Here is a 26152-nt window from a genome sequence, read left to right as displayed (position 1 = left end):
TTTTTGATACCGTACTGCAGAAAAAGGCAAGTATACCAGTGTTCCTATTAGTAAATGTCGTGCCTGTTGTAGGAAAATGTTACTCCAGGATTGTAGGGAGTCCGCTTATTTATAGTTGACTATCTGATATGCAGTGTGATTTTATATTGCTATAAACTATCATACAACAAAATAGTAACTGAAGTTGCTGAGTTACTACAGTATAGACTGGCAGGGCAGAGTAACAGAAATATTTTTAAAGTTTACCAAGAACCATTTTTAAAGCCCTCAACAGGCTTCTGTGCCACTGGTGCTGTTTGACTGTGCATTGTCTCAGTGTGGTATAGTCCCTCTCCGTTATCTTGGTGCTTTCTCCCTTTCAGTTTTGTTGTTTTCATCTCTCAGGAAAAGCACCTTTCCATACCTGCCTACACTGACGTAACTTGACTTTTTCTCCCTCCCTTTTGCAGCAGTTGCGATTCTTGCAGCATCAAATGGCTATGGCAGCAGCAGCAGCACAAACAGCTCAGCTACATCGTCATCGGCATACAGGCAGCCAGTCAAAAAGTAAAATGAAGAGAGGCACGCCAACCACTCCAAAATTCTGAGTCTTGCTTTTTTGCTTTTCTTTTTTAAAACCATAAGAGCATCGAATCAAAGGATTCTGAGTTTCTACTTCATTTTTGGTTTTGTTTTTTTTAATGTCAGTATTTTACATTGCTAGATGTACAAACTTTATACAGAAGCACAACCCTAGGATTTTTGAGTAAAAACAGGGAGATGGTTTAATGAACCATTAGGGTTGGTTTGCCTAAGTCACTGCTTTCTAAAAATGGTTTCACTGTACATACCACATATGGAAGTGACCTAAGAAATACTAGAAACATCTTTCAGAAGAATGTAGTTTGATATTTATTTAGTATAAAAGGTTTGTGCACAGTGTAACAAATACAGTTTTTATAAATCCGTTTTGAAAATGTGGTGGTTTATTTGGGTTTCATACTCTTAATTACTTCATCCATTAGCGTTTTTACTTCTTTGTGCCTGGTAACTGCTCGGCTCATGCAGTCCTGAAGTTTAGCTCCAGTCAGCCCACTTCCACCTGAAAAATTATTGTGCCAACACGTTTAAGATCTGTTTTACTTATAAAAAATCGGTATCAACAAAACATTCCATTTGGCCCTCTCTAATACAAAGAAGCTCACACTGAGTTTTTTACTTTGCGTGTTAAAGGACTGAAGGGAGGCGTGGTGCCTGGGTGGCTCAGTGAGTTAAGCATCTGATCTTCAGCTCAGGTCAGGATCTCATGGTTTGTGGGTTCCAGCCCTGCAATGGACTCTGTGCTGACAGCTTAGAGCCTGGAGCCTGCTTTAGATTCTCTGTCTCCCTCTCTCTCTACCCCTCCATTTACACTCTGTCTCTCAAAAATAAACATCAAAACAGAACAAAAAAAACACAGTTTTTAAAGGACTGAATGGAAGGAACGTGCCTGGTTTATGAAGACAACATAGTTTGCCTTCCTCATCCATTACTACTGTTAAGGTTCCAGTTGCCAGGTGCTCCTCCTCTCCAGTAGGGTCAACTATGAGCAGAGTGCTATTTAAAATATATTAAAAAAAAAGTATAAATTATCAATCCATGGAACAAATTTTATTTACGAAGAATAAAATCACTGCGTTTTAGCTTAGGTATTGATGTCAGATACAAGCATGAGAATAGAACTGGTAGGAAACCAGAAAAGTTAACAGCCACCTAATATTCTACTACTAATAAGAATCTTTACTATCCTTAGTTAATACAGAAGATAGCCTAAGGTAAATCTGAAGGTTAATTACACAGGAATAAGGAAACCAAGGAACAGGTCAGATAGGGAGAGCACAAAATGCATCATTTGTATCAGGATGCTTTTGAAAGTATAAGTATTAGCTGATAATCCTGCAGAGACAACAGCTATAAATCTTAGGTGTCCAGGACAAACTAGGATGTATGGTCACCTTAGGCATTTTCTGAAAAGTTAGAAAGCTGAGTAACAGTCCGCAATTCCCCTGAATACACGATTTCTTAATACAGTTGATTAACTTACTCATCAAATACAGCAAAAGAAGTTGCAACTGGATGAGTTCTAACATTCAAATAACTTTTCTTCTTTAAATTAACTTCTGCTAAGGCAGTTTCTTCGTTTATAGTAACTTCTGGTAGCTGTACTAGAAAAAGGCAAATATGTGAAGTAACTCACTGTTATTTTAATAAGTACTGCTTTCTATGCTTTGTTAATTCACTTTTGCCTCTTTAAATTGTCTAGAAGTATTCTTTTTAAAAAAATTACCTTAGGATAATTAAGGTGAATTTAGTGGCTATAAACATGGTTTTTAATTTAGAAACACATGAATGATCATCACTAAATATTAACAGAAACCTTTAAAAAATCTATTGATAGGGGCGCCTGGGTGGCTTAGTCGGTTAAGCGTCCGACTTTCGCTTAGGTCATGATCTCGCGGTTCGTGGGTTCATGCCCCGCGTCGGGCTCTGTGCTGACTGCCAGCTCAGAGCCTGAAGTCTGTTTCAGTCTGTGACTCCCTCTCTCTCTGACCCTCCCCTGCTCACGCTCGCTCTCTCTCTCCTAGAAATAAATAAAACATTAATAAATTTAAAAAAAATCTATTGATAAAGTTTAGCAATATTCTGATATATAAAAAAGAATTTTCCCTTTTATTAAAGTTGCTTACCATTTTTTAAAGCTGCTAACAAAGCAAACGTACAGGCATCCAAGATGTTCCCATCATAGTCAAGGCAAATGATATCACAGTATAGAACCCAAGAAAGCTAAAACAAAGTTTACACAAGGTGTATATTACAGCCTTCTGATAGAACATGGCATTTCAACTTAAAACCACACAGAACCCTTGGTTAGACCAGCATGATAACCTTCAAGGCTCAAAAACTTAAAAAAAAAAAAAAACTTTTAAAAGTGCATAACCAATAACCAAACATAGAAGACAGGTTGGCAAAAGCTGGCATATAACTATCAAGCTGTTAAGTAACAAGATCTACATTTCCATCAAGGGCTACAGATCTAGAAATTAGCAGATGAAGGAAATACTTTTGAAAGTCTCAAATGAGGGGCGCCTGGGTGGCTTAGTCGGTTAAGCGTCCGACTTTCGCTTAGGTCATGATCTCGCGGTTCGTGGGTTCGAGCCCCGCGTCGGGCTCTGTGCTGACTGCCAGCTCAGAGCCTGGAGCCTATTTCAGTCTGTGACTCCCTCTCTCTCTGACCCTCCCCTGCTCACGCTGTCTCTCTCTCTCTCTCCTAGAAATAGGTAAAACATTAAAAAATTAAAAAAAAAAAAGTCTCAAATGAAACCCAAAATGTAGTTTCCCACAGGCTTTACAATGCTAATCTGTAAATAGTCAAATACAAAAAGGCTCTACATCCTAATTAGTTCTAACTTTTAAACAGACTTAAAATTTAGTGTGGATTTACCCTAAACATAAGCTGATCAGATATTAATAATCTATATGCAATCAACAATGGACTAATTATGTGTTAAAAGTTACCTCAGCTCAAAAAGTAGCTCCCAATCAGGTAATTAGTCTTTTTTTTTTTTTTTTATGAACCACACAGTTTATTTAGATGTTAGTTACAGAGTAAGCCTGATTTTTTTTTAAGCTGAATTCCAGCTTAAGACATTCATATTTGAGGCCACTGTGGTTCACTATTTTAATTCCTTTGTTCTCGTCCCACAAAAAACAATTCAGAATTAATAAGACTTCATAGTTTCTTTCTTCATCTTACCTTTCCTGGAGAAATGCATAAGTCCTCTTTCTGAATTATCTGTGAACTTGATTTAATAATAAAGCACAATAAATTAAAGGTCAACAATTACCTGAAAATGAATGACAGTCAAGTGTTACTATGATGATCTTACTTTTCAATGACATCTGCAACGAACTGGCTAGCCACTTGGGCCTCTTCTCCAGGTGGTCCAGACCGAAATCTCGACGAACACAGAGGCGGTAGATCCACGTTAGGAACTGAAAGAAACACTGCAGCTATGAACTAAACTTCACCTCTGGTTTACAGAAGTTTTAAAGAGATTATTAAAAGCCAGGATTTGCCAAGTGGAAAACACTAACATTCCTTTTTTTTGGTCTAAGATTCTTAGGCTTAGATAAAATTTACATTTTCCAACTTTTTTTTCCCACAATATCAAAAATTTATAAAGCACCTATTAAGGCCTCAATCATCCTAAATCCTTAAAAGATTTCTAACAAAATACCTCAGTCTGTAACAGTAGTTAGCCCCTCTACTCATACCCAGCTGCCTACATTTTTAAAATGTTTGTTCCTACCATAAACAGATGGTCCAAGGCAAGAAGAAAATTGCATAATGGTATAAGTGAAATCTTTTGGAAACACCGATTGTAGTTGCAACCCTTTCCTAAGAGATTCTGTTTTCTTGGTTGATACCGGAATGTATAAACAACTGATTATAGTTGAAATTTTACAAAATTATCTTGCTATTAGACTATCTTGTAACAATACAGAAAACTTTTCAGCAATGTCTGCTTCATTTCTATTTTATGTTTGAATCATAAGTTTTATTCAGCTCACCACTAGGACTTAACATTAGCATTAAGATTAGAATTAAATGTGTTAAAGTATTTGTATTCAAATTACACAACTGTTTAACTCACCAACATATCCTTTATCAGGGGCATCTGTTGGTGGTGCTGCAAATTCCTATAAAAGCAAATAACTTCCCATGAAAGATGGTACTCAAAAATCTGTGAAGACACTTTTGCAGTCACTTGGGAGAATCCTTCATCAAAGAGCATCTTAGCTAGTTAACTACATCAAGAGCATCTACTATGCTTAGGGGGTTATCAGGCTCAATGGACACTGGCGCCAGTCCTCATATTAGGTCTGCAAGATAAAAAGGCAGCATGGCATAGTTGCCTACATCCTGGTGCTACTCACCAAAATTATCTGGGCTCTTTATAAAAATGTATTGAGTTTCTGCACCACCTTCTTCCAGTCATTTTATAACAAAGAAGTCACTGAAAAAACTACAAGCTTTGGAGTCAAAGTTATATCTAAGGTCTAGTTACAATATGTTCCTGAACAAGTCACTGAACCTCATGTAAAACAAGAGACAGAAACTATACCTCAAGTGATTGTTCTCAGGATTAAACTGGTAATTTCTGTAATAAAGGATCTAATTTAAGGTGCCTAGAACACAGCAGGTACTCAGTAAATAGTACCTCTTAACTCCCTCAAGTTTTTGAGCAATTTTAATTTCCTATATATTTGCACAGATTAAGTGGCTAAAAGGAGGTCACCAAAAATCCCTTTCTCAACCAAATTCTTAAAAAACTAAAAGTTTTAGTTTAAAAAAAACCAAAAACTAAAAAGCTGTTTCATTTCAGAGGCACCTGGGTGGGTCAGCTGGTTAAGCATCTGACTCTTGATCTCAGCTCAGGTCATGATCTCATGAGATCATGATCTCATGATGTGGGATTCAAGCCCCACATCAGGCTCTGCGATCACAGTGAGGAGCCTGCTGGGGATTGTCTCTCCCTCTCTGCCCCTCCCCCACTCATTTTCATTCCCTCTCAAAATAAATTTTAACAAAATTTTAAAAACTTTCATTTCAGTCCATCTGACAAATGTTCATAAAAGTCATTAGACTTTGAGTATTATCTACTCAAAGGTGAAAGCTCTTGGAAAATGAAAAATACTAAAAAACTGACACCTAACAGCCTGATCAACAGAATTATTGGTGTAAATTACCATCTAATAAGTATATGAAGCTAATTTGGAATTCAGATCTCAGTAAGATATATTAAACCTACCGCCTTAATCCCACAAATTACTGTAGTATTTCCCAGCTTCACTAAAGCAGAACCATCTGCGGTACTAATTGAACCTGCAAAGATAATAAACAAAATGAAAAAGTCCACAGAAAGTTTTCATTTTCTACATATAATTTTTCTTGCTATGTATCTGTTTCTTATTAAAATTTATTCCTAGCTCAAGTCTTTTTTTAAATGATGTCACTATTTAAAATTACTGTTTTTGGAATTATTCACCTGTCCTTGAATTTGAGTTAAACATTTTCATTCAGTCACAGAACTGTTGTACAGATAAAAACCTAACAAAAAATACCTGGAGTCCCTTAGATAGAGTAGCATTTGGCTGAAATACTCTAGGACTTAGGAATGTCATACAGGTTAAACTGGAAAATTCTATGTTTGTGACAGAAAGTTTAGTAAGCATAAGACGTAAGAAACCATGTCTTGTGGGGCATGTGGGTGGCTCAGTAGGTTAAGCGTCAGATTCCTGGTATGGCTCCAGTCATGATCTCCTTATGAGATGCTGAGGCCCACATCTGGCTCTGTGTGGACAGTGCCTGACAGGGCAGAGCCTGCTTGGGGTTTTCCCTCTCTCTCTCTCTGCCCCTCCTGACTCTCTCCGACATTAAAAAAAAAAAAAAAAGAAAGAAAGAAAGAAAATCATGTCTTGGAGATTTTGAATGAAGGGGAACTTCAAATTTTAAAAACACCAATTGAGACAACAGTGAGTTAAAAAAACTTTACAAATAAAAATAGTATAAAAAAATGCTGAAGCAACTTCAACATTCTATTTGAGAACTGAAAAATATCCTCACCTATGTTGACAGTCGTGGTTCTGAATTCACCAAGTTCTCTTCCATCTGGCCGGCAGTTCTCTTTCTAAATAAACATATTTACATGAAAGCAGATTACATCTACATTTGTGTTGTACACGCACAAGGAAAACACATTAAACCTCCTTAATTCATATAAGTCAATTTCAAAAGAAGCTCTGATACTGTTATCAAAAGATTTATCCTACAATCTGTACATAACCACCTTCACTCACCAGGAATCTCCTGTAATACTCCAGAGGTTCCACAGTTCTGAAACATGGTATAAATACATCTGAGGTAAGTTAATGACTCTTAACATAAATCCCGAAACTGGCAAAGATCTTAATGTGATCATGCAGCAGAAGAAATCTCCCCAATTTGTAACTAAGTTTCTCTCACGAAGTCTGCTGTTTCCTTTGACACCTAGGACTCTTCCCGTAGCAATCACACCCAACTCCTGTCCTTAACTCTACCTTAAACAATTACAGGTAGGAGTCCAAAGCCTTTGGACACCTTTAAAAAGAATTCATTCAGTTGCTAAAATAATGTCACGTTCGCTTCGAAGCAGATACTCTTAGTACTTAGGAAAAAAAAAGGTATCTTTATTCGCACTCTCCTGTAACTGAAATTTAGCATGTTCTTCAATTATGACCGCAGGCAATATGCCTTCATAAAATATTAGTGCCTGCAACTTCAACAACCACAGAGACTGAACGTTTTCGTTTTAGAGTTGCCAAAGGTTTTGTGCAAGCTCGTTACTTTGAAATTCCAGTTGTTACTAGACACCCCACTAGATCTTAAGAAAGTTAATTTGCAAAAGCATAGATTTATCACTCAAGAACTCAAGAGTTTATACAGATGGAAAGATAACTGTGTCACTATAACTGTTTTCCTTTGGAATCTTACGTATTTTGTCCATTTAAAAACTTGACTCTGAGGACAAAAATCTACAGGCTTCACCAGAGCGGCACAAGTAAAACCTTCCGAACAAGGCACAGTCCTTTCCGAAATCAATCAAGGAGACGGAGAACAGGGTGGCACGTGGTTCTCATACAACATTTTTTAAAAGATTTACAACGGCGTCTCCTGGGGCCGCCCGTCCACTACACACCAATCCACGAGCGCTTGCAGCGGGTCCTGAACTCTGTACACAGTCCCTTGCATCTCCCGTGTCACTGCGGGAAAGAAGCCCCCTTTCCTTTCACTACTTCCACCTCCAGGTCCTTCCGCCCGCCGCCTGCTTCCGTGAGGGAAAGAAGTGGGAAACTGGCAGGGTGGCTTCCAGGTGAAAAAAAATCCCCGCGAAGGGTTAAAGGAAGCCTCCATCCGCCAGGGTCCAGACACGCGCCCGCGGGCCGCCAGCACTCACTTGAACCCGGCCGCCATCTTCCCGCCCGCGCGCGCGCGCCTGCGCAGAGCCACCCCGCGCCTCCGGGCCGCTCGCCTCCCCCGCCTCCGAAGTTTCGACACGGACGCCTGCGCCCTTCTCGCGGTGCCCGAGACGCAGCGGGCGCGGCGCGGCGAGGTGCTTCCCGGCCCGCCTGGCGTCGACCTTCTGGGTCCCGGCAACCCCCTCAGGCTTCTTCTTCCCCTCGGACGCGTCTTGACGAATCTGCTGTTAGAGAAGACACGCATGTATCTGTTCGGAAACAGTCTGGTAGTTTAAGAGAGCGACCCTACTGCCAAGAATTCGGTGTTCAGCCTGGAGCTTTCTTGCAAAGCGTCTGCGTCTTTTTCCCGCCTCCGTCTTAGGCTGGGCCCGGGGCCCGGGGCAAGGGCTCCCTGCCCCAGTTACTGGAGAATTATATCAACTTTCTGTGCGCTCACTGTCAGCACCACTTACACTTGGCAGGTCCCCGGAGCAGGCTCCAGACGAGCGGCTTGTGTTGCAGGCTGTGTAGTGGCTCAAAACCGCCCCCTCCCTGCTAGGTAGGGTTGCCAGACAGGATACAAAACATCCAATTAAATGTGAATGTCAGATAAAGAGTAATTTTTTAAAAATATAATTTGTTGTCAAGTTGGCTAACATTCAGTGTACATACCCCAAATGGCACATGCTATTAGTCGTTGCCAGGGGCTGCTGGGAGGAAAGAATGTTTTAGAAATAGATAGTGGTGATGGATAGAGAAAATTGTGAATATAATTCATGACACTATTGTACACTTAAATTGGAAAAAAGTGGCAAATTTTATGCTGTATCGTTTTTTTAAAAACTCATGTAACATACCAAAACTTTTTTAGTGGGTGGGTTGTATAGTGTGTGAATTGTATTTTAACAAGTCTGTAAAAAACAAACAAAAAAAAAACAACTGTTCATTGCCCACCGGAAACTCAAGTTAGTGGACATCCTGCGTTTTTACTTGCTGATTTTGTCAACCCAACGGCGCAGAGCGCCCACCTCCACTGCTGAGCCTCGCCCCCAAGAGCTGCGTGTTCTTCGTCTTGCCGCCAGGGGGCGCTGTGGGCGGCGGGCGCCAGGCCTGCGCGGCCCCTCTGCCGGCTGGAGGCGGGGCTGCACGGCGGCGCTTCCGCGTGTGTGTAGGCGCGGGGTAGGGCGGGCGGCGACCCGGGCATGGAGGATGCTTCCGCTGGTGCTGCAGCTGGCGGTGCTCGGCGTGGCGCTGGCGGCCGCAGCCCTGACACTGGTGAGGAGAGGGACGGGGGCCGCCGCGGGCTCGGGCTCACCGCTGTCTGTAGAGACGGCCGGCACGCATCCTCTCCTCGCATTGCCCGCCCTTCGACAGGTCCCCTTTCTCCAGGCTTCTCCAGACCTTGACCCGCAGGTCTCTCCTCCTAGACTTTCACACCCCCTGTCTTCCGTTCTTTATATTTGTTTTGCAGCGTCGCCTCCCTCTGTGCCCGGAGCCTTGTACGTTTCTTCACTGGGGGGTCGTGCTTACCAGTCTCCACTCGCTCCCTGGCCCCTGGCCCTCTGTCCACGCACCGTATCAGTCACGACCTCTCCAAGACCCCCTGTCCCCCGCCCCAGGCCTGCTGCCTGTGCAGTTTTGGTTCCAGCTGGGAAGGTCTCGAGCCCCCGGGAGGTGTGGGCTCTCGAGACTCACCCTTTTCCTGATCTTAAACACACAGAAAGGGGTGACGGAGCACTGACGACAGCCAGCTGTTACAGAATGGAGTAAATTATGGATCGGGAAGACCCAGGAGGGACTCAGTAAGACCAAGACACTCAGGCGCGGTGTTGCCTGAGGTCTGGGAGTCGTTATGTCCCAATATTAAATACCCTAAGTTCGCTGCCTCTGAATGAGGCTATACAATAGAATTCAAACTTCGGATTTTTTTTTTTTTTTTTTTGGCTCTTACTCTGGAAACAACCATTGTAGGAACGCTTGCTGATGCATAAGTAATAGACAATTTGCCAAGCGAGCTCTCCCGCACGTAATTTGGAATGAGCCTGCCATGCAGTCAGTAAGTGGCGTTTACTCCCGTAAGCTTCCATAGTAAAAGGAAGTTTCGGCTTCCTTGACGACTCCCATTAGCCCTCCTAGATCGCACTGCTAGGAAGGCGGTTCTTCCTCCTTGCCAGGTTTGCAAACTCCAGAGTTTAGGAACAATTTAATAGGGAAAAAGCAATGTGCCCTGACTACTTGTTGATTTGTGCCTGAGAAAGGGAGATTTCAGGGGTTTTTCAGGGTTTAGAGCAAGTCAGGGTTTCAGTGGGAGCAGATTTGACAGAATCCTGGATTGAATCGGCTTGTTGAATCTATCTGTTGCACAGTTAAATGGGTCCATTGAGGGTGTACTGCAAGTATTTGATCCCACTAGCTTGAAGTGATTATGAAGAGCTACCATTTATTGAGGACTCTTGGTATGTTGGGTATTGTATTCAGTGTTTAACAGGCGCCATCTCTTGTGATCTTCAAAACAATGCTGACATACATGTTATCATTAGCTTTATTTGATGAAACAGACTAGATTGAGAGAGTTCATGAATGAAAATGTCACACAGTTAGTGGAACTTCATTGTTTTTTAAATGCTGGAGCAAGAAATCATGTAAAAAACAACAACAAAAAAACCTAGTTTTGTATATACCCACTTTCCATACATTTTGTCCCTCCACTTCTGAGTTATTTTGAAGCAAATTTAAGACATGACACTATCTGTAAATCCTCAGCGTTTATCTCTAAAGACAAGACTCCCTTTATAAAAATATAATCATAATAAAGTTATCATGGATATTTTTCTTTTTTTTTTTTTTTAAGTTTATTGATTTTGAGAGAGAGAGTACAAGCAGGAGAGGGTAAGAGAGAATCCCAAGCAGGCTCCCCACTGACAGTGCAGAGCCCTATAGGGCTCGAACTAAACACATGGTGAGATCATGACCTGAGCCAAAACTAAGAGTCGGATGCGTAACTGACTGAGCCACCCAGGTGCCCCATGTTATAATGGATTTTTAAAATTTTTAACCATTATTCAGTGATTTCAAATATCCCATCTGTTCAAATGTCTCATGTATATTTTAGTATAGTCCTTCTGTACCACTGAGCATTCACGATAGATACATGTCAAGTATCGTAACCTGTAACAATTTGTCTTTTTTTTTCTCCCTTTCCTTGTCTTTAATAAGTGGTCATTTGTCCTGTAGAGTTTCTCACAATCTGTATTATACTGATTGCATCCTCTTGGTGATTTTTAATATCTACTCTTTCCCCTGAATTTCCTATAAACTGGTAGTAATATTTAGATACTCAGTCGAATGCATGTCTGAGTTTTTTAACTAAAAATGGCATGTGATTGATACTGAATACTTCCTCTTGTATCATATCAGAAGGCTTGTAATATCTGATTTTCTCTGGTGTTCAGAGAACCCAGGAGTTCAGAAGTTTTGTTAGCCTGACTAACCAATTATATAGGTTGTCAACCTAAATCCATTATTTCCCTGGGGGTTGCAGTATGGAATACTCTAATTGTATCATTCCTTTTTCGTGTATTACCTGGAATTCTATAATGAAAAAAAAATCATTCTCAGCTATTCAATTATTCTGACATGTCTTTCAGTTATAAAAGGTAAGACAAAAGGCAAAGTTTTTAAAATAATGAGATGATTCTGTGGCATCTTACAAAGATTATCAATTTTATTAGGATATTGAACTTAGAAATACAATCTAGACACTGGTGTGCAAAATAGGAACCTTTTTTTTTTTTTTTTTGGTCAGGGAGAGGGAGAGTCTAGTGCATGTGCATATGAACAGGGGAATGGGGGGAAGGGCGGAGAGAGAGAGGGGGACAGAAGATCCAAAGTGGGGTCTGTGCTGACAGCAAAGAGCCAGATGCGAGGCTAGAACTCAGGAATCCCCAGAGTAGGAACTCTTAGCCACCAGCTGGGATACTGCCTCCATGCTCCTACTGATCAGATCAAGTTCAGTTTCATTTTGTACCCAGTGCAATATTATAAACGGTCACCACGTTAAAAATGAGTAGCATTCCACAAATTTGTGGATTGACTGTTTTAAAAGCAGAAAGTGTACTAGTAAAAATGGTGTTACAATAAATGGTTCTCTCCAGAGCTCACTCCCAAATAAAAATGGAAGGAAGCTATATAATAGTAGTAGGGCTTGGTGCCAGAGCCTACAAGCTACTTTACTTCAAAATATAATCTATTCTGAATTCAAATCTGAGATAACTGTCAGGAATATATTCTTAAGCATTACTGGTCCCTTCCATGGAGGTGGAAGGGTGGTTCCTTCAAAGCCTTGGTTGATTTGGTCCTAGATGGGAGGTCGGCCCTCATCCCACACATTTCACCTGCACTGTGAACGTAACTTCTGTCACATAGACGTTCAAAGTAGGAATCAGACCTAACTATACACTTGCCAGGGGATTGGAGCTTTGGGGCAACTTAGATTGCGCTTCTAGTGACTGTTCCCTATATGATCTGGGACAGCGCAGGCCTGGGGGTGACAGGTGGGAAGACACAAAGAGCCTCCTAGGCCATTATTAGCACCTCACCAGTTGTAGAAAGGAAAATAACCAGTGCATAAGTAAGGGATTTGAATTTTGGTGTCCCCTCTAGACCATTGTTAATGAACTAAAAACTGAGAGTAAATATTCCACCAAAAAAAAAAAAAAAAAAAATCATGCAAATGATGTATTCTCATATAACAAATGTAAAAAAAGTCAACATAACATAATTTCTTGTTAACATACCTGCTTTTAGGTTTCCTTTATTGCATTTATAACTGCTACGAAAATGCCACATCTCCATCGATATGAAGAAGAGAAGTTCTTCTTAAATGCCAGAGGACAGAAGGAAACTTTGCCCAGCATATGGGACTCACCTACCAAGCAGCTCTCTGTTGTTGTGCCTTCATACAATGAAGAAAAACGGTGTAAGCCCGATTTCGTTCTTTTGGTAAGGGGTCATCTGGGAAGAGAAGGAAGTTTAAGAAGGTCTTTATTGTCTTTGCCAGAACATTAACAGATGTGGGCTGTGGTTAGTGCATAGTGGGAAGGTGTAGTTCAGAAATGGAGAAATAAATATTGGCTGAAAAGGATAAGGTCAGCATCATGGAGTCCTAGGACTGAAGTATTCTAGAGAATAGAAAAGCTAGATGTGAACAGAAAACAGACCTTCCAGATGGGAACAGCCACCGGAGGAAAGTCCCAGGGGAACCTATTAGACTATTTGGACTTTTCCCATAAGTAAACCGAGTGTTCTGGGGCTTGGTACGTCATTTGCAAAAACAGTTTTTCATATAGATTTTTTTTTCTTTAAGTGCCTGTAATGATGGATGAAGCTCTGGGCTATCTGGAGGAGAGACAGGTATCATGTTTTCTCTTTCAATATGATGTGTCTAATCAAAACCAGACTAGATCACGCACTTTAGATTCCAGGCTAGACCCACGGTGAGAGGCAGCGCCAGCCATGGCTGCCAGGGTCACCGGGCCTCCCGTGCTCAGCTTGTTACCAGCCGGCTGTCCGCGAGCAGGCCCAGCACGTGGCACACTACCTCCAGCAGGTTCTGGGTGAACCCAGAACAAACCGGAAAGCTGAAATGTCTCATGTGCCCTCCCACCCACTTCTATCTTCTTGCCTGATGATGAGAGTTAAAATTGAGCGCACCTGCAGACTCTGTGGCAGCACAATGCTGTTGTTACTTTTGTGACTTTTTAAAAAGACATTTATCTGAAAAAGACTTAGACTGAATTTTTTTTATTATTATTATTCAGAGGAGCTCCCCTTGTTTATTTTCTCTTCTCTCCCTGAATAAAGAGAAGAAAAGTGACACACGCCCTTGTTTTGTAGCATCACTTCCTGTTGGAATCTCCTAGGAGAGTTTATGGAAACAAATGAGCTTTATGGCTGGTTCTTTTTTTTTTTTTTTTTTTTTTAGAATATTCCTTGTTTTGATTTTACATTTTATGTGTAAAAGGAACATAGAAGATTCATTGAAAGAGAGGAGAACATATTCAGAAATTAAATTTAAAGAAAAGAGGGAGAGAGGCGCACATGGCTGGCTCAGTCAGTGGAGTGTGCAACTCTTGATCTTAGGGTTGTGAGTCTGAGCCCCATGTTGGGTGTAGAGATTACTTTAAAAAAAAAAAGAAAGAAAAGAGGGAGAAATGGAGCCCTTATTAAATGTGGTGGCTTCTATCTCTTCTATTACATGCGTTCTTTATACCAACCACATAGACTAGGTGTAGAGTTTGTCTGTTTGTTTGTTTTCTTAAATGAGAAAACAGGCCAAAAATATACCTTGCCCAAGGTCATAGGTTGTAGCCTGTGTCCGAAGTGGTCAGCACAGCAAGCATGTGGCTGGCTGCTCCCACCAGTTTGGTGCAGTGGGGGCCACGGAAAGAGCAGGACTCACAGACATTCGGTCAGTGTTTGCTCACTGCTCCTGCCCAGCATTTCCCTTCCCTTTTGGTTCTTGGCGTTTTCATTTCATGTGGCTCGTGCACTTACTCATGTCCTTATGCATATGCAGAGTGATATGCATCACTCTATAACAATTATTATTTACAAACTTAAAGAACAGCTAAACCATCTGATTGTGGTAAGATTTTGTTAAACTGAATAAATGTCCGGAATTTATGTCCCTAGTCTAAAACGAAATTGAGAGAAATAGCTACTACGGTAAAGTTAGAAAAGAAATCAAAGAGCTTGCATCTCGGGTTAGGGGACAGAAGTGAAGGAAAAAACCCACGAGTTAGTAAGGATTCTTAACTGTTCTTGCCTCCCTCCCCAGCCAGACAGAAGCCAAGCAAATTCATAGCAAATTGGGACGTGTTACATAGGATGCCCCTGCTGGTACTTGGGAAAGGCAAATACCGGAAGGGCAGTGTGAGGCAGGAGTGACGGCCATCTCTGGTAGTCTCTGCTGTGACAGTTGTCTGTTTTGGTTAGTTTTGACTTACGGACCCCCATTTGGTTTAGAGTAAGGATATATTTTCCAGAGTAAACAAAGACGGAAGGAAAAAAAATTGTCATTTAAACTCTTTGCAATTTTATCAATTCTTGATGGCATTTATGCCAAATTGAGGTATTTTATCTGTGCTTCTTGCAGAAGCAAAATCCTTCGTTCACGTATGAAGTGATAGTAGTTGATGATGGCAGCAAAGACCAAACTTCAAAGGTGAGTAAATTTGCCTGTAGATAGAAGTAGATAGAAATATAGAATAATTTAGCAAAAGTGAAGTCTTATTTCCAGTCCTCAGAGAACACTAACGCTGTGTCAGCACTCTGTTGTTACACTGTGAGTAGTCAGGAAAGCAGAGAGATCTCACCTATGGAGAGCTGGAAGAGAAGACGCCTGCTGTTCCACCGCTCCATAAGACCAGGGAGGCTTTGAGGATCCTCAGACGGGCAGAAAACATGTACAGCAATTCACCGTGCCCGCTGGGCACCTTCTTTGCCTACCCGTATGCTGTTCCTTTTTTCTTAGGCATATTTTTTTTCCTTAGGTTCCACTTTGCCTTACAGTTTCTAAGCAGTCATGCAAATAGTAAGATGCCTTCATATCTGACATTGGGTATGAGATAGGTCCTTTGGCATACCTCTATCTGGATTTACCCATGGGAGGTTGTTTGTATCTTAAGAGTATTACCCTCTCACATACCTGCATTCTGACACCTATAGCTGCAAAGCTGCTAGAAAAAATAAAAGCTGGTCTTCCAGGAGTGCACACACCAAATGAGAATAGCTTCACGCTCTCTATGGAGATGAGGGTCAAAAGGAGAAGGGGTTGGGGCACCGCACCGGCTCAGTTCGTAGAACGAGTGACTCTTGATCTCAGGGTCATGAGTTCAAGCTCCACGTTGGGCATGGAGCTTACTTAAAAAAATGAGGGGGGGGCGTTGCTGTTGATGAAGAGAGGTGATATAGAAAGGTGATGTGGAAAAGCAAAGGGCATGGACCATACTACAATGGAATGATGACTAAATGAGTGATGAAGAGATGTGTGTAGCAAATACAGATCACTCTTTCATGGCTTTGATTATAAATCAAAAAGTAATGGCAGTTGAGTGAAAAGATTTGGAGGAAATGGTTCAGGATATGAACAACTTCTCTGGGGAGTAAGATCAGTTGCTGACATGTAAGTAAGTCATTAAGTGGTGGGGGCGATCACAAGTGTGTACCAGTCGATCAACGCATGGGTTTTATTATATCAGGCAGCTCATTGACTTAAAAAATGGAGTCAAAATAAGAGACAGCCACTCCCTGTTGTGATGTTGCCTCTGCAGGAAGGTCAATTGTGACTTCAACCTAGTGGGTCATGGTTCTTGGCACCAGGAATTCGACAACTCTGGCCACTAAAATGCACAGTGCGTATAATCCAATCAGAAGAACAGGGCAACTGGAATAGCAGTATTTAAGCTAAAGTCAGAAACTCGGTTTATATTCCTGTCTTAGAATCCAAGTTGATATTCTGACTTTTATATAATTTGACAGGTAGCTTTTAAATATTGCCAGAAATACGGAAGCGACAAAGTACGAGTGATCACGCTGGTGAAGAATCGTGGAAAAGGCGGAGCTATTAGGATGGTAATACATAGTTTCAGCATTTTTATCTAAAACGTAAACATTTTTTTATTTTATTTATTTATTTTTTTATTTTTTTTAATATTTTTTTATTTATTTCTAGGAGAGAGAGAGAGAGACAGACACAGCATGAGCAGGGGAGGGTCAGAGAGAGACGGAGACACAGAATCTGAAACAGGCTCCAGGCTCCGAGCTAGCTGTCAGCACAGAGCCCGATGCGGGGCTCGAACCCACGAACCGCGAGATCATGACCTAAGTGAAAGTCGGACGCTTAACCGACTAAGCCACCCAGGCGCCCCCGTAAACATTTTTTTAATAACTTCTTTTGCAGACTAATATGTTTGTTTTCTATAGCTGTCTAATTGAATACCACCATTTCAAGTTAGTGGTAAATTAGTTTGGTTTTTTTGTTTGTTTGGTTTTAGTGTTTTTTTTAATTTATTTTTGAGAGCCAGCACGAGCAGGAGAGGGTCAGAGAGAGAGGGAGATACAGAATCCAAAGACAGGCTCCGGACTCTGAGCTAGCTGTCAGTACAGAGCCTGAGGTCGGGCTCCAACCCATGAACCGCGAGATCATGGCCTGAGCCGAAGTCAGACGCTGAACCGACTGAGCCACCCAGGCGCCCCTAAAAGGCAATTTATCTTTAATTGAATTTGAGCCATATTAAGGTTGAGATACCAAGTAGTGGTATCTGGAATAGCCTGGTAGAGAAGATGTGCGTGAGTAATCCACATGCATCAGATGATAGGTGAACCCGTTAGGTTGGCAAGGAAGAAGGTATAGAGAAAAAGGACAGCTGGGAACCAAGCCTTGGGGAAATGAGGCTCATGAGGAAGAACAGTCTGAGCAGTGAGAAGGGATAGGATGTGACTGAATGACTAAGAGTGGGAACCGTGAACATAGACTCCCTCTTCAAGAAGTTTGGTGGTGAAGTGAAAGCCGTCATTGGTAGAGTGGAGAATAGCAAGCATTAAAGAACCTCCTTTAAAAAATAAAATAATAGGGGTGCCTGGATGGCTAGTTGGTTGAGTGTCTGACTCTTAATTTCTACTCAGGTTATGATTCCAGGATCATGAGATCAAGTCCTGTGTCAGGCTCTGCGCTGAGCATGGAGCCAGCTTGAGATTCTCTCCCTGTCTCTCCCTCCCTCCCACTCTCCCAGCCCCACCCTGCCTCTCTCCTCTGCTTGTGTTTTCTTTCTCTAAAATAATTTTTTTTAAGATAAAATAAAGTGGCTTAAACAAGATTTAAAGCCAAAGACATTTTTCCATAATGTTAAATAATTACCTCCAGTTCACCCTTAACATGTATCACTGAAATAGTCCTTCGTAATTGTTTTTTTCAGTTTCTTGTCCAGATATTAAATAAACCATTTATATTCTGCTTTTTGACCTGTATTCTTTTTTTTTTTTTTTTTGAGAGAGCGAGCGAGAGAGCAGGAAAGAGGGGCAGAGGGAGAGAGAGACGGAGAGAGAGAGAGAATGAATCTTAAGCAGGCTCCACACTTTGCACAGAGTCTGACACAGTGCTTGGTCCCACAACCCTGGAATCATGACCTGAACGGAAATCAAGAGTGGGACTCTCAACAGACTGAACTACCCAGGCACCCCTCACCTGTATTCTAATTGATATGATTCCCCCCCCCCCAAAAAAAATTAGAGAAACTAATTAGTGGGCTTATCCCATAGAATAAAATGATCAATTTTGTTTACATTTGTATATGTCTTATCTATATTAATGTACTGTTATGCGATATCATAAGCTATATTCTTCTCTATCAAGCCGTACATATGTTTATACTTAAGAAACAATGAATTCACTCAAATGAACCGTGAATTAAGAGTTGATGTATGGTTTCCATGTGAAATATACACTGATAGAACTGTATTTTGCACAAAAGACCAACTGATTCAGGATTGAGAGGCATAATTTTGCAAAGTGTCAGATGCTTCAAATAACATAAAATAGTATTTGGATATATCCATGCTTCCCAGATTTTAGTGACATTTCATATTTCTTTATTCAACAATTAATTTAAACTACTTTAGATTCCATAATAATACTGGGATGCCTTGGTGGCTCAATCGGTTATGCGTCCGATTTCAGCTCAGGTCATGATTTCATGGTTTGTGGGTTCGAGCCCTGCTTTGGGCTCTATGCTGACACTTCAGAGCCTGGACTCTGCTTCAGATTCTGTGTCTTTCTCCCTGCCCCTCTCCAGCTCATCTGTCTCTCAAAAATAAACAAACATTCCAAAAAAATTAAAGAATATTAAAGATCTATCATCTGACGATGGGTTTTACAGTAAGTCTGTATATATTATATTTGTTGAATTCACTTATAAATATGTTCTTCACATGCTGTCCTAAAGTAGCTCCTTATATGTACACAGTGCATATATGATGTATATGATCGATATCTTACTTTTGATCTTACTGATGTGGGCTATCTCTTATTCATCCAAATATATTTTCTTATCATGATATTTTCCAAGGTGTTAGTGGTAGGATCTCACAAAGTTTTTAAAATCATGAACTGGGCATTAGATACATGTGGAAGGATCTTATCAATGTAATTTTTTTCAGTAAACTTTGACATCCTTCTGCCATTTCACACCTAGTATTAGATATTAGATTATCTAATATTAGTTATTTTAAGTAAAGCAGAACAAACTGATATGTCATTGATTTTAACCTTAATATTAAGCAACTCTCTTTTAATTGAAATGTTTACATACAGGGTATATTCAGTTCTCGAGGAGAAAAGATCCTTATGGCAGATGCTGATGGAGCCACAAAGTTTCCAGATGTTGAGAAATTAGAAAAGGGACTGAATGATCTACAACCTTGGCCTGTGAGTATAAAAGTATAGATTAAATGATCTTCAGTCATTTCACAGGGAGTCTAAAGTAACATTAAAATGGAACTTACAAGGATGCCTGGATGGCTCAGTCCATTAAGGATCTGACTCTTGCTCTCAAGCCTTGATCTCAGGGTTGTGAGTTCAAGCCCCATGATAGACATAAAGGCTACTTAAAAAAAAAAAAAAATGGAATTTACATATAAGTTTAAAAATTGTTGTTTTTTTTGGTGTGAAATTCCTGTATACAGTCCCACAGAAAAGCTAACCATTTTATTATAAACATTCACTGATGGTCTAAGATTAACTTGAAAATTATTTAGTTGATATTCTGGCTGTCTCTCTTGATTTTCAGTCCCTTCTATCAGAGTTTTAATATTTACTATATATGTTCAGCTAAGGTTTTTACTTAAAAGCATAGATAGAGCCTCCCAGGTAAACATGTGAAATGAAACTGGATCATAGAATCTTGTTTTTGATGAAACAAGCAAACCTATTCAGGAACCACTCAGAAAAGATTATGTGCAACTTCATGCCATAATTTCAAAAGTGGAGACTGACTTTTATTCAGCATTTGAGATTCATCCATATTGCTCTGTTTATCAAAATTTGTTCCTTTTCATTGCTAAGCGATATTCCATTGATTGGGCATATGACAGTTGGTGTATCCATTCAACCGTTGAAGAACATTGGGTTGTTTGCAGCATTTGACAACGACAAATAAAGCGTATCAACATTTTGTTTAAAAATAAAGAAAACAAAAAAAATGTAAGTTAAAGAAAGAAAAATCCTGGTGCCATATCTACTTTTTAAAGGCCACTTAGAGAAAGATGAATTTACCAAATTCTGAGATTTTTACCACATAGTCCCAATCTGGAGAGAGTCAGACTGAGACAGTGAATAAGCATTCTGGGACAATATGAAACAGTACGCCTCCCTACCATCACACAGTATCCCAGGATTTTAGTAGCAGCAAGAAAAACTGCTAGGGCTTGCCATTTTTAGCTCTTCAAGCTAAGTATAGGGCACAGATCCCTGTGATTAGATCCATTCCTCAGTGGAGTGTATCCTTGTACAGGACATGACAAAATCTCACAAGAGCAAACACAAATAACGCACCAAAACTCCACTGAGTTCTAGGGGAGCTCCCTCCCTCCCCCAGGCCTTGAAACTCTAGTTCAGAGGGGGAAACAGGCTATGAAAGGTAGAAGTACAGGCTTCCCCTCCTATCCAGAAGCAGAACGTTCTCCTTAAGCCCAGACGGCATAAAGCAAAGAAGCAATTACCATTAATCCATGTGGAAAAATTGTTTAATGTTCCCAGACCCAAAAAATAACCCCTCTTAAGCTTTTCTGACACCTTCAGACACATTTTGCTAACAGATAATACAAAATAAATCGAGATAAAGCAGAGATGCTCACAGACACAGTTCAGAGCTCTGGCAGCTTGATGTTGAGATTCTGCGTGTAGTTCTGGGGAAGCAGCAGCTTGGCGGTGCCAAGCTCACTGGTCAGAGTGAGCGCTGCCTCTGTGACAGTTCCCTGCAAAACACATGCTGCACACTGTTTATAAAAATCCTCTTCATAGTTCTTTCAGTTAGCAAGAACAGGTGTTGATGCCGGTCATTTATAAAAGCAACATGGCCTAACTTGCACTTTTGAAAAGCAGGCGATACCTATATATCAAGGAAAATTCCCTTGTGCTGTACAAGCGCTACCCATGTTAATCACGACAAAATTTAATGAATCTCAGCTATACCAACATACTACTGTAGAAAAAGAGAGTTTCATACAGAAGTATCTTTGCTGAAGAAATAGTGAAACTAATTCCACACCACAAGCATTTGAAGAAGTGAGGACAAAACAACAGAATGATATTGAAAGAAAAATTCTAGAACTAAGGGAATGAATTGAGGGCCAAAATAAGATCAGTAAATAGAACTATCTGTGAATGAAATAGACCTAATTTAGAACTGATCTAATCATTATTATTATCTGTTTGTTAAGATAGTCCCTGTTCATTATAGCAAAAACTGAACAATAATAAAAAACCCTCAAGAGCAAAAAGTTAATAATTATAAAACTTCGTGTCCTACTCCAGAAATAAATATTCATTTAATTTCATGGCTTGTGAAGTATTCCATCTCTCCTTTCACCATCACCCACGCCCTTTTTCTTTCTAGTAGTTTCTCTTTAAGATACTAAGTGAATTAACTAATATAATTCTTAAAAGAATTCTTTCTGAAAATATCACTTTTTCCTGTGCTATTCAAAACAGTAGCTACTAGCCACATATGGCTACTTAAATTTAAATTAGTTAAAATTAAATAAAATTTTAGTTCCTCACTAAATTTTAAATTTTAGTTCTCACTGGCCACATTTCAAAACCTAATTGGCTAACACAGATACAGAGCATTTCCATCATCACAGAGAGTTCTGTGGGACAGTACTGCTTCATACCATATGATAGGAAATTATTATTGAATATGTTACATGTTCACTCTTACTAAAAAAAGTATTTCTTCTTCTACGTCTTAGTGAAAATAAGCTAAATGAAAATTCAACTAGTACAGTTGTTGGGTCTGATTTCCTAGTTCTCCCCAGACAACCCACAAAGATTTGGTAAATGTTTCTAATGCATTATGCCTCTAGCTTGGGGGGAGCTGTGAGTGGGAGGGAGGGCGGAAGGTGTCAAATTGTTTGCAGCTGACTTTATGTCATTCTACATAGGGCAAAGAAAAATTAAGTGATTTAGCCAAACTTAGAGGGTGAACCAAACAATAAACAGGAAAAAAATCTGAACCTCTGTGAATCCAATTCCCTTTATACGACTCTGAAAAGGAAAGGAATTCTGATGCCTTTTTTCCCCCTTATCATAATCTAATTTACTGCACTGTTACTGTACATGTTGAGTTTTAAACAATGAAAGCATTTGATTATGATTAAGCTTTTAATTCACAGTCTTGGTCTACAGCACCTCAAGGTACTTCTAATTATTTAAGACTGTATCACAACTCACTTGAATGAATTTGAACTATGCATCATATATCTCTTTTCGAAGGAGGCAGATAAGTGACACAGTTCCAAAGTCCATTGTCTGGATCGATTCGGTAATAATTACTTTTGTTGAATCGGGACCCTGCCTACTCATAATTGTGACAAAACCTATACACAACCTGTCATTGGTCTCAGAAAACTTGCACTCTGAAGCTAACATTCATAGGGGAATTAGAAGGAATCTTAATTATCTAATTCAGGGGATGGCAGACCTCTTCTGTAAAGGCCCACGAAGTGAATATTTTCATCTTCAAAGCCATACAATGTCTGTTGCTACTCAACCCTGACTGTAGCACGAAAGCAGACCTAGATAATACATAATTGAATGACCGTGCCTGTGTTCTAGTAAAACTTTATTTACAAAACCAAGCAGCAGGCCAGATTTGGGCCACAGGCTATATAGATTATAAACCCTTACAAATGATTCAGTCATTTATCCAGTATTAGAAACTTTTTGTGCCTGCCAACTGATCTTTCAGTGTTTGCTTGCATAGCGGTAGTGATGCCCAAGCAGCCCATCTATCTCAACTCAGTTACAGAGTTCCTTTTACATTAAATTCAAATACGCCTCCTTTTGATCACCCTATTTGGTTGGTTCTGTTTTTCATAGCTACACAAAATAGTCTACTTTGTGACAGCCCTTTGGATAGTTAAAGCTACTTTCCATGTGTTGTCTCCATTCTAAGCTATCAATAATAGTTCTTCAGTTTTTAAGCAGCATATTTCTTTTTCTTATCATCCTGGTTATTTTCCACTGAAGATGCTTCAGTTAGTGTGGATCTGGTCACCACCTTTACATTGTTACCCTCATATCGCCAACTCTTTCACATGCAATGCCATTGAATCTTGCCTCCCTGTCCTCAAACTGGCACAGTTATTTTTGTTTCTGTTTCTTTTGCCTTGTTTTACTTAGGAAAGGAAGTATGTTTCTTCACTAAACATCAGCATATTCGATTTTTGTTTCTCAAGGTGTAGGGCTTTTTTCCCCCATCTTTAATGCAATTGCCATTCCCTTCTCAATTCATTTAAGTCACAAATTTGATAAGTGTGGCTTGCGTATATTCCCTTGAGCCCTAATAAAAACGTACCAGAACAGTTCTGAAAATGAAATAAGAACATGTGTGTCAAAGTCGTGAAGTCCTGTTACGACCACATGACTAACCCACTAGATGGCGGTAGTTAAATGTCTTTTACAGCATCGTGCTGACTCTCCAGAACGTTTGTAATGGCTCCTAATGTTTTCTCAGTTGATTTTATTTTTAATTGCAACAAAAATAAGTTTACTATTATTCTGTATTTTCAATTCCTCTTAGAGTTCTGGTCAGATTATTCTTAATGAATTTAGAAAAGTTGAGTACAATTTCTTCTCTAAGAAAGTCTTTTAAGTTTTTAAATTAAATGTATGTAATTTAGGCAGAGCTTTGTGTAACACACAAATAAAATAGGGATTTACATTTAGTTCCAAATATTTTATCTGTAACATCTTTTTTTCTCTAATTGCAAAGCTTTTATCCCAGCTTTTCAGTTTCTTAACCAGTAATTATGCTATCTCTTAGTAAAATATGCTTAGGTTTGCAGTAATTTTTCTAAACAAAAATGTATGATGATCACTTGTTTAGTGGCTTAACTATTCACAGTAGAACCAAAACTTCATGTACAGGTAAAACAGATGATAAGAAGTCTACCATCCATAACTATAGAGTCATTTCTCAGGCCATGACTTTGGATCTTAATTTCTGATTTAGACATAGTTCTAAGAAACTTAGTTTTTAGGTCTTGAAGGGCAAAAATGATTAAAGGTAACATATGAAAGTGATATGAAGTAAAATTGCATTGACAAAAACTATAGGAACAAATATTCACCACCACCACCCCATGCCCAAACACACACCCTTCAGTCCAGAGCAATTGCTACCTAATGGCCCTGAATGTTCCTTTGTTTTCAATTCAGTAATCCTGAGCCAAAATGTGGTTTTGGCACACCAATATTTCATATCTGTATGCATGGTTTGGCTTTTTCCTTAAACAGGAACAGGAGAATTATTGTTGCCTTTTTTTTTTTTTTTTTTTTTTTTGTGGTCCGTGGGCAGGTCCGAGAGCCTGTTAGGTTTGTGTCACCCTCTCAGATGACCGAGAATCCAAAAGAGATCCCTTAATTTCCCAAATCATTTGTTTTATAGACCCAGCAATCTGGTGAGATCTTTGTGAAAATCAAACAAGGGAGAAAAGAAAAATTAAGAAGATAGTTTTGAAAATGTAAAAAGAGGAAGACTATATGTAATGGACCTTTCAGGACAGTCTGTCTCAGCAGATCACAAAGTGTGTTTCCCACACCTTTGAAGGACAAGAGCTGCCTATCAAAGCAGGTATATACTGCCAACAAACCTGGTTTGAAAGTGGATATCTCTTAAGAACAGGGAAAGCAAAACTTTTTTTCTAAAGGGCCAGAGGGTAAATATTTTAGGGTCTCTGTTGCAATACTCTTTTTTTTAACAACACTTGAAAAATCATTCTTGCTCACAGGTCATGCAAAAACAGGCAGCAGGCTGTTTTTGGCCCACAGATCATGGTTTACCAACCTTGTTCTAGAAGATTGAAACCTTGATGTTAACCATGATTTTTGCTAACCACAGAACATCTTCATAAATTTAATAACCTCACGATTGTCAAGAGAAAATTCCCTAATTTAAAAGGCAGGAAAATAATTAAGCATCTTTTATCAACTAAAAGGAAGAAAAATAGCAGGTGTTGCCAAATTTATCTGTTGAGTGTGCAGTGTGATACAGTATTTTCATAGAACGAGTTAAAAGTAAGACTCATAGGTTTGGGGTATACCGGGGTGGCTCAGTTGGTTGAGTTTCCAACTCTTGATTTCAGTTTGAGTCACAGTCTCCCACTTTATCGGTTTGAATGAACCCTGAGTCAGGTTCCAGAGTGGCAGTGAGGAGCCTGCTAGGGATTCTCTGTCTCCCTATCTTTCTACACTTGCCCTGCTCATGCTCGCATGTGCTCTCTCTCTCTCTTTGTCTCTCTGTCTCTGTCTTTCAAAATAAATAAGTAAACTTTAAAAAAACTAATCAAAATGTTTAAATAATTCACATCCATTGATCCAGTAATACATATCTCTTAATCCAGCTTTGAGAAACGTATCTTAAGGAAATAATTAAGAATGTGTATAAAAATAAATTTTCAAGGATTTTTGCTTATTTTTTAATACAGTGATGTTTTTTAAAGGGAAGTAAAAACTAGAAACAATGTAAAGTGTTCAATATCACTTTACACAAGTTGAATTCATTGTAATAAAGGATGCTTTTCATTGTATATAATTAAGTGAAAAAACTTTTTTTTAAAATTTTTTTTTAATGTTTTTATTTATTTCTAGGAGACAGAGAGAGAGAGACAGCGTGAGCAGGGGAGGGTCAGAGAGAGAGGGAGTCACAGACCGAAACAGGCTCCAGGCTCTGAGCTGGCAGTCAGCACAGAGCCTGACGCGGGGCTCGAACCCACGAACCGCGAGATCATGACCTAAGCGAAAGTCGGACGCTCAACCGACTAAGCCACCCAGGCGCCCCAGGAAAAAACATTTTTT

General features: G+C 39.7%; 3 protein-coding genes across 17 annotated transcripts in view; 2 read left to right on the top strand and 1 right to left on the bottom strand.

Annotated features, from left to right (window-relative positions):
• The window catches only part of SUPT20H (SPT20 homolog, SAGA complex component), a 42230-nt gene extending 41274 nt beyond the window's left edge, over positions 1-956 (top strand). For all 12 annotated transcript variants that reach the window (XM_039253616.1, XM_039253619.1, XM_039253618.1 and 9 more), the window contains one exon: positions 450-956. In XM_039253616.1, coding sequence (XP_039109547.1) covers positions 450-587 — 138 coding nt within the window. In that variant the 3' untranslated portion in view covers positions 588-956. The remainder of the gene's footprint in view (positions 1-449) is intronic.
• EXOSC8 (exosome component 8) lies at positions 868-8361 on the bottom strand. 4 transcript variants are annotated; one of them, XM_039253631.1, is made up of 11 exons: positions 8016-8066; positions 6880-6916; positions 6647-6710; positions 5832-5905; positions 4674-4719; positions 3906-4011; positions 3773-3818; positions 2706-2802; positions 2063-2183; positions 1469-1575; positions 868-1081 (listed from the first exon to the last, which is right to left on the bottom strand). In XM_039253631.1, the coding sequence occupies exons 1-11, from the start codon at positions 8030-8032 to the stop codon at positions 966-968; spliced, it is 831 nt and encodes a 276-aa protein (XP_039109562.1). In that variant the 5' UTR covers positions 8033-8066; the 3' UTR covers positions 868-965. The 4 variants fall into 4 exon arrangements, with proteins under 4 accessions (XP_039109562.1, XP_039109563.1, XP_039109565.1 ...); XM_039253632.1 differs by lacking the exon at positions 2706-2802 and having other exon boundaries at positions 2063-2178; positions 8016-8067; XM_039253634.1 differs by lacking the exons at positions 868-1081; positions 1469-1575; positions 3773-3818 and having other exon boundaries at positions 2090-2178; positions 8016-8361.
• An 816-nt stretch (positions 8362-9177) lies between these two features.
• ALG5 (ALG5 dolichyl-phosphate beta-glucosyltransferase) overlaps positions 9178-26152 on the top strand; it is a 39641-nt gene continuing 22666 nt past the window's right edge. Inside the window, exons 1-6 of the mRNA XM_039253612.1 lie at positions 9178-9291; positions 12823-12994; positions 13382-13428; positions 15173-15241; positions 16558-16650; positions 19388-19501. Coding sequence (XP_039109543.1) covers positions 9226-9291; positions 12823-12994; positions 13382-13428; positions 15173-15241; positions 16558-16650; positions 19388-19501 — 561 coding nt within the window. The 5' untranslated portion in view covers positions 9178-9225. The remainder of the gene's footprint in view (positions 9292-12822; positions 12995-13381; positions 13429-15172; positions 15242-16557; positions 16651-19387; positions 19502-26152) is intronic.

This window comes from Hyaena hyaena, unplaced genomic scaffold (genome assembly GCF_003009895.1).
Source record: "Hyaena hyaena isolate Hyena2069 unplaced genomic scaffold, ASM300989v1 scaffold_457, whole genome shotgun sequence".
In the NCBI taxonomy this organism is placed as follows: domain Eukaryota; kingdom Metazoa; phylum Chordata; class Mammalia; order Carnivora; family Hyaenidae; genus Hyaena; species Hyaena hyaena.
Note: the sequence above shows the minus strand (reverse complement) of the source record. Positions and strands in the feature narration are given on the sequence as shown.

Bases quoted from the DNA above. Each gene is read 5' to 3' on its own strand.
- EXOSC8 (XM_039253631.1), bottom strand. The intron at 4,720-5,831 runs GTAGGTTTAATA...TTGCTTTTATAG, and splicing joins TAATTTGTGGGATTAAGGCG to GAATTTGCAGCACCACCAAC. The intron at 1,082-1,468 runs GCACGTTCCTTC...ATAATTTTTCAG, and splicing joins ATGTTGTCTTCATAAACCAG to GTGGAAGTGGGCTGACTGGA.